This window comes from Euprymna scolopes, chromosome 18, assembly GCF_053919585.1.
Source record: "Euprymna scolopes isolate OS-2025 chromosome 18, ASM5391958v1, whole genome shotgun sequence".
In the NCBI taxonomy this organism is placed as follows: domain Eukaryota; kingdom Metazoa; phylum Mollusca; class Cephalopoda; order Sepiida; family Sepiolidae; genus Euprymna; species Euprymna scolopes.
In genome coordinates, this window is record NC_136499.1 from 114,130,991 (window position 1) to 114,145,892 (window position 14,902).

The 14,902-nt window shown below is 33.2% G+C and overlaps 1 protein-coding gene across 2 annotated transcripts in view; it reads left to right on the forward strand.

The window, feature by feature from the left end:
- The window catches only part of LOC145297776 (myeloid-derived growth factor-like), a 35,844-nt gene extending 22,190 nt beyond the window's left edge, over positions 1–13,654 (forward strand). For both annotated transcript variants that reach the window (XM_080144027.1, XM_080144028.1), the window contains exons 4-5: positions 9,752–9,812; positions 13,364–13,654. In XM_080144027.1, coding sequence (XP_080000153.1) covers positions 9,752–9,812; positions 13,364–13,467 — 165 coding nt within the window. In that variant the 3' untranslated portion in view covers positions 13,468–13,654. The remainder of the gene's footprint in view (positions 1–9,751; positions 9,813–13,363) is intronic.
- Positions 13,655–14,902: the final 1,248 nt, after the last annotated feature.

Sequence of the window (14,902 nt, forward strand, 5' to 3'; positions counted from 1 at the left end):
AAATATTGGTTTACGTTACATTTAAATTTTTGCATATCAGTACAGTCAGGTCCGGGAAACAGGTAGCAAGAAGGGAATTCCAAAATCTAGCTGTTCTAGGAGAGAAACTTACAGTATAAAGCTTTTTGGAATTTAGGGACCTCAACAGTGAATAGGTGTGATTTTGCTGCTAAACTGGTTTGTCGGGTATATATACATTGAGGGAGCAAAAGTGCAAGGAGTTAATCAGAGCCCATTCCACTAAAATATCTGTAAAACGGGCACAGATATATATATATATTATTCCTTAATTGGAATTCATTTTTTTGAGATGAGCATTATATGTTAATTTTTATTTTTATTTCGGACTATTAGTCTCATCTTTATTAGTTGTTGTTTTTGGATCTTTTTTTATTGGTTCACAACGTTTCTGGCCTTCGTCAGGTGGTAACCGCGACGGATAGGAACTTCGAATCTCCTAACTGCATTCTCTGCCATCCGTAGTTGTTGTCGTCTCACCACATTTTGACCAATTAACCTCGGGCATGCTTTGGGTGGGATTGAAACCGCTATCTTCAGACAATGCTCATCTGGAACCGTAGAGATTCAACGTCTCTATCAACTGCGCCACGGGCCGCGAAGGGCGATCAAGGTTAACGGGCACAGAGATGCAACAGGAGTTGGAGCTTACTTAACAAAGTGGTACCTCTTAGATTGAATACTCCTTTTTAGATTCTATCCAAGGGAGAGACTAGAGGTAGATGCAACAACAGTACTCCATGCATGGGCAAATGGTGGGTTTGTAGAGGTACAGGATATTCTTATTTTAGTATGTTTATATTGGATTTCGAATTTTACTAATGGTAGCTTTTTTTTTTATCAATTAGGTTTTAAGGACTCCCAATAAATGAGCTATGGTTGGTTTTTTAAACTAAAAATTAAAGAATGAAACGTAAATTTGAGACACTAAAAGTTAAAATGCCTACAAAGATAATATAAGTATTAAAATGTAAAATAATTATTTAAAAGAAGAATGGGTGCTTGTTTAGAATTGAACTTGTTAACAATACAAAAATAATCTTTATGACGCATGTGCTCATCACAGAATGAAGATATCATATTCCAAAAACCACCTAAATTGATCGAGTAGTTTATTTTATTGTTCCCCGACAAAAGAAGTGATTGGACCTAGTAATTCAGTCCCGTTTATTTGTTCACACTTTTCTCAATAACCACACCTTGGATTTTTAAAAATTTTGCACAAACATTAGTTATGGTGAAAGTAAATTTTTGCCAGAACTGATTTTCTTAGATAAGTTTGGTTACTTGCTTAGGTGGCATTATAGGGGTAAAATTGTCCCCAAATCATTCTCTTGTGGAGGGGATCCTGCATGCTTGGCTTGTTTATTAATCCACCATTCGAAAAAGGGATTGTCCCGAAATATATAATGGAAATTGTCACATACAATAGACCTTTATAAGTAAGACATTTACATTTAACACAATTGAATAAACATGTATGTGTATATATATATATATATATATATATATATATATGTTAAAGATTGTCTTTGCGTCCTGTTTATTTATTACTTATTAAACATTCCTGTTGCTATTCTCTTTTACGTTTTCTTTGTTACTATCTTATTAGAGTACTTTTAAAGTCTGTGTGTTCTTACATGTGTGTGTGTGCATTCTATTCTTACAGTTTCTTGCCTTGAAGGGTCTCGACATGTATGCGCAAATATATGTGTACATACCTGCTTGCCTTGTCCGGCGGATGATATCTTTTTTTCGCTGGCTCCATCTCATGGGGAGTCATACTTACTGCTGCAGATGCATCGATAACACAAGATGGATTGAAGCTTCAATTTGTCTTATTAAACAGGCAAGCATACGTCTCGAACCCATGGTTGTTGGAGAAGAGACCCTAATGTCATGTCTGCTTCATCTGCAGTCCAAAACCAACTCCAGCCCACGTGGTCGCCAACCAAAAACCTACGACCGCAATTCCTGTTACCCCTAATTTCCAGTACATGTCACCCCCTAATTTCCGGTGCATTCCATCTCGGGTGACAAAAGGTGACTTGAGTTTGATGAGTGTCAAATCTAACCTTCTATGACTTCACTAAACTCGCTGGTGGGAATCAAAAATATATCTACATAACATGCTATTTCTACAAACTACCTAGATAGCATTTAAGCTGGTATTCCAAATACTACATATAGACATATATGTATATACTTATTGATTTGCAAATTGTCACTTGTTTTCATCTTTCTTCATCAACATTGACTACATTCTATTTTCCGCATTGTGATAGCCTTCTAAATCTGTTCTACATACCTACCCCGTACAATGCTTCAAGCAAGCTACATCTCATTTTTAAGAAAATCAAATTTTACAATTTTAGCAATTACAAAGTTTAACTATTTTGAATACTAACAAAATTTCTTTTTGTTTTTCTGACTTTTGTTTTTCTGATTTTTGCTTTTCTGAATTTTTATTTTTTCAGTTAAAAGTGATTCTAAACAAGCCTTGAAAAAATGTGGCTATGCATTCGAATTATAAGAATGAATATAAGAATTATGTGTTTATGCATTCGAATTATAAGAATGAATATAAGAATTATGTGTTTATGCATTCGAATTATGAGAATGAAAAAGTTTAAAAACAAGAATTTAAGACAGTTAAAGCGTGCACAACCTAAAAAAAATAGAATCTCTGCTTTTGACAAATCGAGACAATAATTTGCTTTAAAACACAGAAAAATATGTACTTACTACCCCCTCCTCTTTTTTCTCAAAATAAATCTTTCCCTATCTTAAAATTCACTCGAGTTAATGAATTTATATATTAGTAGCAGTACAAGTTAATTTTTTCCTTTAGATAATTGTTATTTTATCAACTTGCATGAAAAGAGCTATGTAAAAGATGCTTAAAACTGTTTGAATTATGCAAATACCATCAGTAGTTAAAAAAATCATGAGAATCTCAAGTGCCAAAATTTATGCTTTTCCGTAGACATTTTTCTTTAGAAAAAATGGGCTAAATTACAAACCTCAACATTTCAAGAAATTTGGTAATTTCTCTATCATTTATTTATTTTCCAAGCTATTCTCATGAAACTTGGCACTCTTATGAAAGTGTGTGCTCTTTCTGATTATGCAGTCAAATCTGTGTAGCAATACACATGAAAAAATTTAAATGGCTTAAAATATTTTAATATTTGTATATATAGAAAGAGCTTGATAAGCTAAAAAAGAATCTTTTTAAATTTTTAAAATCCAATTAAAATCAAGGAAATTATGTCCTGCGTGTTTGGATATTTTCTCCTCTTTAAAAACCATATGCGTTTTGTCACATTTTTTGCACTACTTTTTCAGTAAAAATGCTATATCTTTGTTAAAACACAAGACTAAGCAATGAAATTTACCATATAAGTGTATTTTTGTACAAGGAACCTGAATATGCTATTGAAAATCTTCAGAAATGAATGGTTTCCAAATAATCTGCAGTAAATGCACATAAATATGCTGCGATTGCTTAAAAATGCCATGTATTCATTAAAAGAAAAGAAGTTAGAGAACTCAAAGTTTAGTTGTAATGCATTTTATGTGCCAAAAACTGAAATCGAAATCTAGGATTGGTTAAAAATGAATATATTGCAATATTTCTTTGGTATTATTGTAGATTAATACCTTCTGTTACCCCTCCCCCATCTGACTACCTCTCCAAAATATGTGATTCTACCTTTATAGACAATTGCATGTGAACAACTTGAAAAACTTTAATAAAAGATAAAAATTATTTTAGAATTTAATGTAAAATGATTTCCCATTTTGAATCATTTGAGCGTTTTAGGGCAGTTACCCCCCCTCCCCTTTTTCCTATGATAAATCCTGGGTGTTTGTTTGTTTTCTAGAAGGCGATTATGCGTGGTTTTAAGAGGGTCTTTGTGCAATTATGAGTAGGTTGCCACTCTGACTTTGGGTTAATGATAATTGTGTGAACATCCTGAAGACAAAAACAATTTTAGAATTTAGAGTGGGGGTTGGTTTCACATAAATGTAAAATAATTCACCATTTCCAGACGATCCTAGTGTTTTAAGGACAGTTGACCAATTTATTTTTTTATGGGAGATTAATCGTGTGCACTTTCTTTAAACGTTTTTTATGCTTTTTTTTTTGCTTATATGAGCTCACAGAGGAAGTTTGTTTAGTGGGGAGCTCTGCCACTTGTACTTAGCGTTATTGTTAAGGCTAAAGGTTTTAGGAAGAGGCTTGCCACTCATAACTAGGATTAGACATAGAATTAAGCGAGTTTTTTTTTTTTTTTTTTTTTTTTAAGTGTTTGATACCCGTTGTGAAACTTTACAAGAATTATGACAAATAGACAAAAATAAATGTTATTTAAAAAAGTGACATCCCTCTAACAGAAAACATGATGCTTGGAAAAATATCAAGTGTTTAAATACTATTTAAATATAAAAAAAAAAGAAACAAGTTTTTGCTAAAGCTGGCAAATTGTTAAAAATTTTGAATTTATTTTGATTTTTAATAACATTTCATGTCTTTTCCTACCGTTTTTATTTTTTAACTGAACACCTCCTACAAATATTTAAATATTGATTATTTTTAATTTTATTTTTAATAATCGGGTAGATTAGTTTCCATTCGATAATAATTCACTGAAAACATTTTTTAAGGGATGAAAATTAGAAGTGTGTTACCGGTCGTACACGTGAACCAAAACAATCATAGTTCATATTTTCGCTTGTTAAAATATTTAAAATTTTACTACTACCCAATTTTAAAAAATATTTGTATGGTTGATAACAAAATAGCTCTAACTGATCATGTAAGAAATTTTTTTATAACCAGAATTGCAATTAAAAAAAATCGATTTGGAATAACAAAAACAAAACAAAACGTCTGTTTACACCATGTTATCGCTGCTGCTATCACTAATACTACAGAAGTGTTGATTCAAATTCATAACGATTTTTTCAGATATTATGTTTTTAAATTGCTACGTACCACTAGAGAAAACACTGTCCAATCATCTTTTTAATGAATAAACATAGGGGGAAGGCAGAGCGGTAGCTCTAGATATATCTAAGGCTTTTGACAGGGTATGGCATGAGGGTCTCCTCAGTAAAATCAGATCATACGGTATCACTGGTAGAATACTTAACATAATTAAATCCTTCTTAGATAAGAGAAAAATCCAGGTAGTCCTCGACGGTCGCACATCTAAACAATATGATATAAATGCGGGAGTGCCCCAGGGTTCTATCCTTGGACCTCTATTGTTCCTGATATTCATAAATGACCTCCCCGACAACATTGCCTCTGAGATGGGTATATATGCTGATGACACTACACTCTATGGCAGACACGACAGGAAGACGAATGAACACATTTCTAAAGAAATGGCAGAAACACTAGAGGAAGACCTCCAATCTGTAGTGGAATGGGGACAAAAGTGGTTGGTCGCGTTCAATGCTGCCAAGACTAAACTAGTTTCATTCAATAATTACAAGAAACCCTCTCTACCACCAATAGCAATAGCCAACGACTCTTTATCTGAGAGTCCATCTTTCAAACTCCTTGGCCTAACGTTCACAGGAAACATGAGTTGGAACAATTACATTGAAGGCATTGCCAGGGCCGCTGCAAGAAAGGTAGGCTCTCTCTACCGTGCTAGAAAACTACTAACACCCGAAAGTATTCTGTACCTCTATAAGGCCACCATTCGCCCATGTATGGAGTATTGCTGCCACATCTGGGCTGGTGCATCTGCTACTAGTCTCTCGCTCCTTGACAAGGTTCAAAAGAGAGTCGCAAATCTGATAGGCCCTGAACTGGCATCTAAGCTTCAGCCTCTGTCCCATCGACGAAATGTTGCATCCCTCTGCCTGTTCTACAAGTATTTTAGTGGTGAATGCTCTGATGAACTGCAATCACTTGTGCCCCCACGACGCGAGCACCCTCGACAAACCCGACAGGCTACTAGATCCCACCCCCACACTGTAGAGGTCCCTAGATGTAAAAGATCTTTTTACTCCAATAGTTTCTTCCCCAGAACCGCAAGACTCTGGAATTCCATTCCAGGTCCCTGCTTCCCCAACAGTACTGACGTGCAGAAGTTCAAGTGTAACGTGAACCGACACCTTGCTGCCCAAATCCCTACATAGTACCCCAGTAGTTGTTGCCCCTGATAGTAGCCCCCTACACCAAAGTGGCAATTTGCCTTGTTTGGGGTGAAAATGTAATAAAAAAAAAAAAAAAAAAAAAAAAAATAGTAAAAAGATTGTTTTATTTGATAGTGAGTGTCCGAAGAAATTTTTTTCAAAATTTTCAATACTCATCATTTCGAAATTTTATTTTTTTTTTTTAACACAACAAAAAAAACGAGTGGTCAAATGAATTTCGGACACTCGAAATTATTAAAAATGACATCTCTTTTGGCTAATTTCCAAATTTCATTAAAAACTTCTCCACAGAAGCACTGTGCGAATGTTTAGAAATCAGGGTGGGGGGTCGTTACAAAATCTTAGTTATTAGTATGTTATTATTTACTAATTCATTTGAAAGTATTTTCATTTCTGAACAAAACGGTGGTGCTTTGGTTTTTAAAATATGACTATTTTAGCAAGAAACCCCTTGAAATCTGTGATTATCCAAAGCGTTTTAATGGCTACTATTTGCAAGTCAGTCGATGAATACTGCTAAGAAAGAATTGAAAACGGTGAATGGAACTCAAGCGAATTGGCTTTGGAATTTTAGATAATCATGTTGTCGTTTGCAAAAGTAGAAAAAAAAAAGTGAATAGAATCTTTGGTTTTGACAAATAGGAACAATAATTCATTTGTCTATCAAAACTCTTAAATGTTTAATTTCAGAAGAGTTTCCGATTGGTAGCTATTCTATACAAGCCCTGGACATGATGATTTCCCGTGAGCAGCTGTGCTGAACTTTAATTTTGCAAAAGATCCCTGTTGTGTTGACACAAAAAAATTTATGTGCGAGAATGCTAAAACGATTCTATTTTTATGGAGCAATTCTGGTTTCTGATTGGTTGCTAGCAAAACGTGGTTCAATTTGATTTGTCAGTTCCTATCGACAGTGTTTATAAATAGAATCTCCCAACTTTCAGGGATCGTACCGCTATTATACATAAAAAATATTGCAACAAAAACATTTTAAATGTAATATGTAGAAGGCAGTCCAATGCAGAGGTAACGGAAATACATACGACTACAAATACTTGTCACTTCATCTTAATAAAACTATTCTTCATCTGCTTTTATCTCTGCATACTATTACCTCCTACATATTACATTTAATTATATATATATATATATATATATATATAGTTTAGTAGTAATCCACTTTTTGAAAGCACGGAGAAAACAATTCAAAGTATGAGGTTAGAAAGAACGACCACGTGCGTATCTGTAGTTTTTTTAAATAAACAAAAATGTATTTATTTAAAGTTTCATATTACATTTAATTATATATATATATATATATATATATATATATAATATAAAGCTGAATGTCTGTGTGTGTGTGTCTGGTCACGAATAGGCCCCTATATGGTTGACTATTTTAAAAAACTGATCTCATATAATGATAGATGTATCGAGACACAGGAATGGGTATGTTTGATCTGGCATAGCGATGATTCATTAAAATTGTGGGGTCTGCATTCACGCCTGGTCTACAAAGTATGGAAATAAAAAATTAAAAAAATAAAAAAACCTTTACAAGTGTTTTTGATAATACTTTGATAAATATGTTTTAACTTAAATAGGGATGGTATAATAAAATTGTGGGGTCTGCGTTCGCGCCTGGCCTCCATAGAATGGAAATAGGCACAAACTTTAATAAAGACTTTTCATATCTATCTGCGTAAGTAAACTTTGATAATTATGCTTCAGTTTGAAGAAATATGGTATAATAAAATTATGGGGTGTTCGTTCGCACCTGACCTCCATAGAATGGAAATATGTCACAAAGTTTAACAAGGTTTTTTTTAATATAGATCCACAGAATATTGTGATAAGTGTTTCATGTATGGTATAATAAATTATGGGGTTTATCTATTTTATTTTTACTTTCATCATATTATGCTTTGGTTTTGATATCCCCAAATTAGAAGCTATCTCTTTACAACCCTTCCTTTTCATAACGTATCATACTTTCATAAATCAGAGTCCATTTTCTGTAGGCTGTTTTTGAACCCAGTCAACGACTGGTACTTTTGCTAGTATACATACATATATATATATATATATATATATATATATATATATATTAGTAGTAATCCACTTTTTAGACGCACGGAGAAAATGGAATTCAAAATATGAGGTTAGAAAGAACGACCCAGTGCGTATCCATTTTTTTTTAAATAAACAAAAATTTAAAAGTTTCAAATTTTCGGCTTATAAAGCCTTCATCAGGAATTTTCTTTTTAAACGATATTTTTTTCTTACATGCCGAACGACATCATGGCATGTAAGAAAAAAAAAAGAAAAAATATATTGTATTGTTTTAAAAAGAAAATTCCTGATGAAGGCTTTATAAGCCGAAAATTTGAAACTTTGAATGAATAAATTTTTGTTTATTTAAAAAAAAAAATACAGATACGCATGTGATCATTCTTTCTAACCTCATATATATATATATATATATATATATATATATATATATTTTACCTGTTTGTTTAAATGTATGCATGTATGTCTGCCTAAAACTTTCGATAGAGGCAAGGATTTTCACGGGATCACTATCACTTTGAAGCTCTATCATTCGGACGACAAATATAAAAAAAATTGGCTAAAAACGTTAATTCTTTCACCCTCAACGGGCCACTTTTCTACAGAGAGGGTCACTTTTTTTGCCAGTATTTTCAAAAGTCATCCATTCTTTTCGATTGTCTAGCCTTAATTTAAACCTACATCGCTTCCGGTTTGGCAATGAGTACAACAACAAACATGTCACGTTTTTTTTTAAATTTTTTTCCTCCTTCGTAGTACGGGTCCGAGCCTGCCTGCCTACTACCACTTTTTTTGCTCAACACTCCTCCAAACACCTGGGCAACGCTGGGCACCCAGACTAATATATAATATATATATGTGTGTGTGTGTGTATATACACAAAGTAATATTAATCATGTTAATAAAGATATTTATTATATAATTGATAAACAAATCAAACAGTAAATTATATAAACATATACGCCCAAGCACACACATTTTAAAAAAAGATCACCTGATGTCCACTAATGAACAAATGTATCATTGCACACACGTTTAGGCACATAATCACAGATCCCATCGCAAGGAATTACTCGGATATTTTTAAATAGTAATAAAGACTTTTATTTAATTATACTTTCCCGAATAAAACGTGATTTCGCTACTTCCATCTGAAGTCTATCCTCTCAACGCTAAAAAAAAAATGGCACACAAAAAAATTACTTAGCGTCCCCCATTTTTCTCAATTAAATTAAATTAAAACCAAAGCTTGTAACAAAAAACAAAATAACTGATGTTTTTTTTATCTGTTTTTTATAATGTATGCAGGTCACTTGGAAGAAACTGGTGTAACCTGAAAGTCGTCACTTTCATTTAGTTCATTTACTTTAAGACCTAATTTGCTGTTCATTGTTTTTGTATTCCAGCATTGCTGTATTTTCTATGAGGATTTTTTTCTTTACATAATTTTTTTCATTTCATAATTTAAAAATTTTCTTTCCAGGCAAATAATGACAAATTGGTTGAATTCAACGAATACAATATTGATCGAGAGAATAATATAGGTATGTCATCCTACTTAATAATCCTTTTATTATTTTTTTTTTATATATATTTGAAATATAAAATTAATGGTCAAGCTGAATCTTAAAATGCCCCGATATCAAAAATATCAAAATGATCTTCTGTTACTTGGGTGAATAAAATACATATATCCCATGCTAGTGGATATCTCATGGTATTTACATCAAAGCACATTTATCCCCCCCCCCCCTTCCCCGACAAAAGGGTGAACCTGTAAATTCACTCTTGTCTGTTCGTCTGTCCGCACTTTTCTCAATAATTACGCCTTGGAATTTTTCGAAATTTTGCACAAACATTAAACATGATACGCGTAAAAAAAAGTAACAGAACAGATTTTCCGGGAAAACTTCGATTTAGGGATGCTTTCAGGTTAAAATAGCTAAAATTGACACTTTTTGCTTATTAAAAAAAATTGATGCCTTGGATTTTTATAAAACTTTCTGAAAAGTTGTAACTAATTGATTTCTATATAATTTTGTTTGTCTATACTTTGCGATAACTCTTGAGTGTGCCCTGGGGACTCTTTTAGAGCTAATAAAAACACTTCATTTTTTGGGACTATTTTACCATATTTGTCCAAAATTTTCTGTGTATATCTATGTTGCAGTTTTGCATGGTGCTGAATTTAAATTTAAATATGTACCGGCCTTGAAGACTTTTGGGGCTAAATGGGGAGGAGGAGACAAATGATGAACTTAGTCATTTTTTTTTTTTTTTTTTTTTTTTTTTTTGCATGGTGCAGAACTCAAATGTACATATGTCAAGGCCTAAAACTGCACCGTTTGTTCATTTTCACCAGGATTTGAAATCCCCTGTAGACTTTTGGCGCTAAATACAAATGCTGAACTTAGTCATTTTTTTAATGCTTTGTTCACTCTCCACTCACGGGGTACCATGCATGCTTTACTTGTTTTAAGATTTAACAGAAATTACAAGTTTTTATTTTTTTTATTTTTTTTTTTTAGGGGGGCGGCTGTCTGTTGCATGTATATCTCCTTGCATGTACTTATATATGTGTGTATAACCGAACGTTGACATACTTTTTTTTGCCTCTTGGCTTCGTCGCTCATAGCTGCAATGGGAACCGCATGCACAAAATAATTTCTTTCTCAGTCTTGGCGGTTCAACATTCTTTCTTATCAGCCATTCTTCCAACCTTCACATGGGTTGCAGCTCATTAGGAAAGAACAACACTTATGAATAAATTCCTATTAAGTTTTTCGCCCATTTAGATAATCTAGCCCTACCTAAGTTTCCATTGTGACTAATATTGTCTCACTATCTACCTAACACTTAACCCTTATCCTTGAGTGGCCGCCTGACCTTGATAAATGGTTACCCTTTAAGTAAAAAGAAGAAACAAATTTTGCACTGACATGACAGTTTTCTGAGCATTCTTCTTCCATGATGGCTCATGACAGATTGGAAGTGGGTATTTTGTATTAGGCACCATCACTAGAAGGTCGTTATATAGGAGCAACGGATTCCCTTCTACTGGTTTTGTTTTCCAGCAGAGCATCCCCTTTCCTCAGATGGATGATGTTATATAGTGGGATGCGTTAGGATCAATATAACATAAAATATCTGACCGCATGGTGTCCAGCCTTCTGGTGGATATGTTTGCAGCATATGATGAAAGAACGGAACAATTATGAACAAATAAGAAAATCACTCGCTGTTACATAACGATATACACGTAACGACAATTCAAACATAATACATGAAGAAGTCCAAGTATGATAACAGGAACAAAAGGGAATTTCTCCATTTTGAAAGTCACTGTGTGTGTGTGTGTGTGTCCACTGTTTACTTCCGGTTGTTGATCTCGCAAGAATTTAAAGTTTAGGGCTACAGATAAAGGGAGACAACTTTGCCCAAAGTAAAGAATTACTCCCCTTGCAGTATACCTTTGTATCGTCCTAACAATCTTCAATTTTTGTTTTTGCTTAATTTTGTTTTTCTTCATCTCTCTATCTCACTTTTTCTTTCTTTCTTCCTGTTTTTTTTTTAAATCTTTTTCTTTTTCCATCATGTTTTGTCTTTTATGACTTCGCCTTTCTTTCCCTTTTTCTCTGGAAATTTTGTCACACTTCAAATAATTTGTGGGTACAGGTGGTAGAAAATGCTGGATCTTTTTATGCGCTCTGCCTCCATTGTTTTACTTGTTCGTGCAGAAGAACATTTTTTGACATTCTGTCTTCAATATTTTTGTAACGATAGACGGTTTTATTTTTATATTTTCTTTTATTTTTTAATTTTTTAGAATTACAATTAGTTTAAAAAAAATAAAAATACAGATAGATATTTATGGAGTACGTACTTGTCATATTCCAAAAATTATGTAAATCGTAAGTATTTTTATTAAATAAAATTTTATGAGGAAGCAAAGATTCACTACTTGTTTTAAAATTTGAGGGCGAGAACTCTATTTGATTAGTGTGATTTTTTTTTTCTTCTTTTTTTTGTATTCAAAGTAAAATTTGAGGGTGAGAACTCTATTTGATTAGTGTGATTTTTTTTTCTTTCTTTTTTTTGTATTCAAAGTAAAATTTGAGGGCGAGAACTCTATTTGATTAGTGTGATTTTTTTTTTTCCTTTTTTTTGTATTCAAAGTAAAATTTGAGGGCGAGAACTCTATTTGATTAGTGTGATTTTTTTTTTTCTTTTTTTTGTATTCAAAGTAAAATTTGAGGGCGAGAACTCTATTTGATTAGTGTGATTTTTTTTTTTTTTTTTTTGTATTCAAAGTAAAACGTTTTAATCGCTAAAAATCATAAACTTTGAGTTTCTTAAACAAAAACTATTTGATTTATTTGCGTGATTTTTGGAATATGACATCTTTGTTCTGTGACAATCATGTACATCATGAAGATTTTTCTGTATTTTTGTTTATTGTTTTTTATAATTAAACTAGCGAGAGGTACCGGGTGTTTGGAGGTGTGGGGGGGGGGTAAAAAAAAAAGTAATTATGAGAATCGAACCCGAACCCTTGTGGCAAAGTTGTAAATTAAAGTGTGGAAAAAAAAAAACGTGCGACGTTAACCATTGCCCCACCGCGACATGCTTACGGAAACATGTTTGAATTTATTTAATTACTTGGATTTAGCAGGTGCTCGTTTTAATGAGTTAATGAGGTCGAGTTTGACTGCGGGATAGTATTCATTTACTGCTGAACGCTCCCCCCCCCCCCAAGATGTTATAGGAAAAAGACTAACCCACATGTGGCGAGCGACAAATATTGAATATTTATCTTCCCGAAATCGAGCAAATTAAATAGACAGGCGAGCTTCGTTAACTGTGAGATATTATGATTTATATGTGATATAAAAAGTTTTAAAAAGTTGTGAAGCGAGCGACCGCTTCTCTGAAAAAAGCCTTTTGTAGACACACAGAAAAAGCGAACACACACACATACATACATACATACATACATACATACATTTTCGCTTTATAGATGTATTTCTAAATTTTTTAATAATGTCTAAATTTAAATCCTCATGCAAATTTAATTCTTTCATTTTTTTCATTCCAGTTACTCACGTACCGGGTGAATTCAAATCAGAACTTACACTGGTCGGAATTTATGCACATCCACTGAAGATTAAGAAAAAGAAAAAGAAAAAGCAAGAGTTATAAATGAAAAAATATTTTTGATCGAAACTTGAAAAGAATTTGAAGACATTAGAAAAGGGTGAAGGTTGCATGAATTGCAGGGAGACATTTCTTTTTGTACATTTCAGAGGGACACTTTTTTTTTCTTTTTGTATTTATTTTTATTTTATTTTATTTTTTTTTTTAAATAAATAAATTTTTTTATCAAATACTTATGTCTTGGTTTCATTGAAAAAAAAATTAAATTTTGTTTTCCACTGTTGCCAAAGACCCCCCCCCCCCAAAAGTTAATCTTCAATCTAGTGATGAAATGATTCCAATATTTTTTCTTGATTCCGACACAATTATAGATCCTCTTCTAAATTCTCGATTCCGACACAATGACAGATCCTCTTCTAAATTCTCGATTCGTAGTTTCTTGAATACATGACATAATCTTGTTGATACGCTATTCCTTGTTAGATCACCAAAGTTAAGCAACATTTAACCTGGTCAGTACCAGATGGGTGACCATTTGAAAATATCAGGCGCTGTATGCAAGAAGACCCGAATACCTTCATGCAAGAACTGCAAATACCTACCATCGTCATCTTCTTTGACTGGCACATGCAAGCAACTGGAAACCATTTGTAAATTTGATATTCCCATGAGACTTCCTCCTTTTGAAGGAAGCTGGTTGGAGCTCTTCAATCCCAATTTCCAACCCTTGTGTCACATCTTCCTGCCAAAGGAGGGAGATAAATAACCCTGCAAGTAGATACTAATGTTGGAAAGGATGATAGTCCTGTTAGTTTATTTGCTAATTGCTTGAGGCACCCCCTAATGAAGAATGCCAACAGGGCTACCCCAGGCATTTCTGCAGATCAGAGTACTACTCTTCAGGAGTGGTGGTGGTGGTGGTGGGGGGGGGCTCTTCAATCCAATTTTCCTTTTCATTGACCTTTGTGTCGCATCTTTCTGCCATGGGAGAGAGATAAATAGCCCCACTAGTAGATACTAATTTTGAAAGGGATCATAACCCGCCGCAATTCAAAAAAACGTATATGTTGAAAAAAGATGATACCCCCCCCCCACACACACACACACACTAATGAAAAACACAAATGTTGGTCAATATGAGTAACTCGTACCTACAAAGTTATTATTGATCAACTGTCGTAAATTGCTTTTTTGTTTGTTTGTTTTTTTTGTTTGTTTTTTTACTGCAATGCTTTTTTGTTTGTTTTTTTACTGCAATGCTTTTTTGTTTGTTTGTTTTTTTTGTTTGTTTTTTTACTGCAATGCTTTTTTGTTTGTTTGTTTTTTTTGTTTGTTTTTTTACTGCAATGCTTTTTTGGATGATATTAGTCTTAAAAATACTCGAGATTTGGCAGGAAACGTGATACGAGATGCCAGATCAATGTGGAAAGAAGGAAATTCATTGGGATCGACTGATAATCGGGATTCCTTCCAATGATTG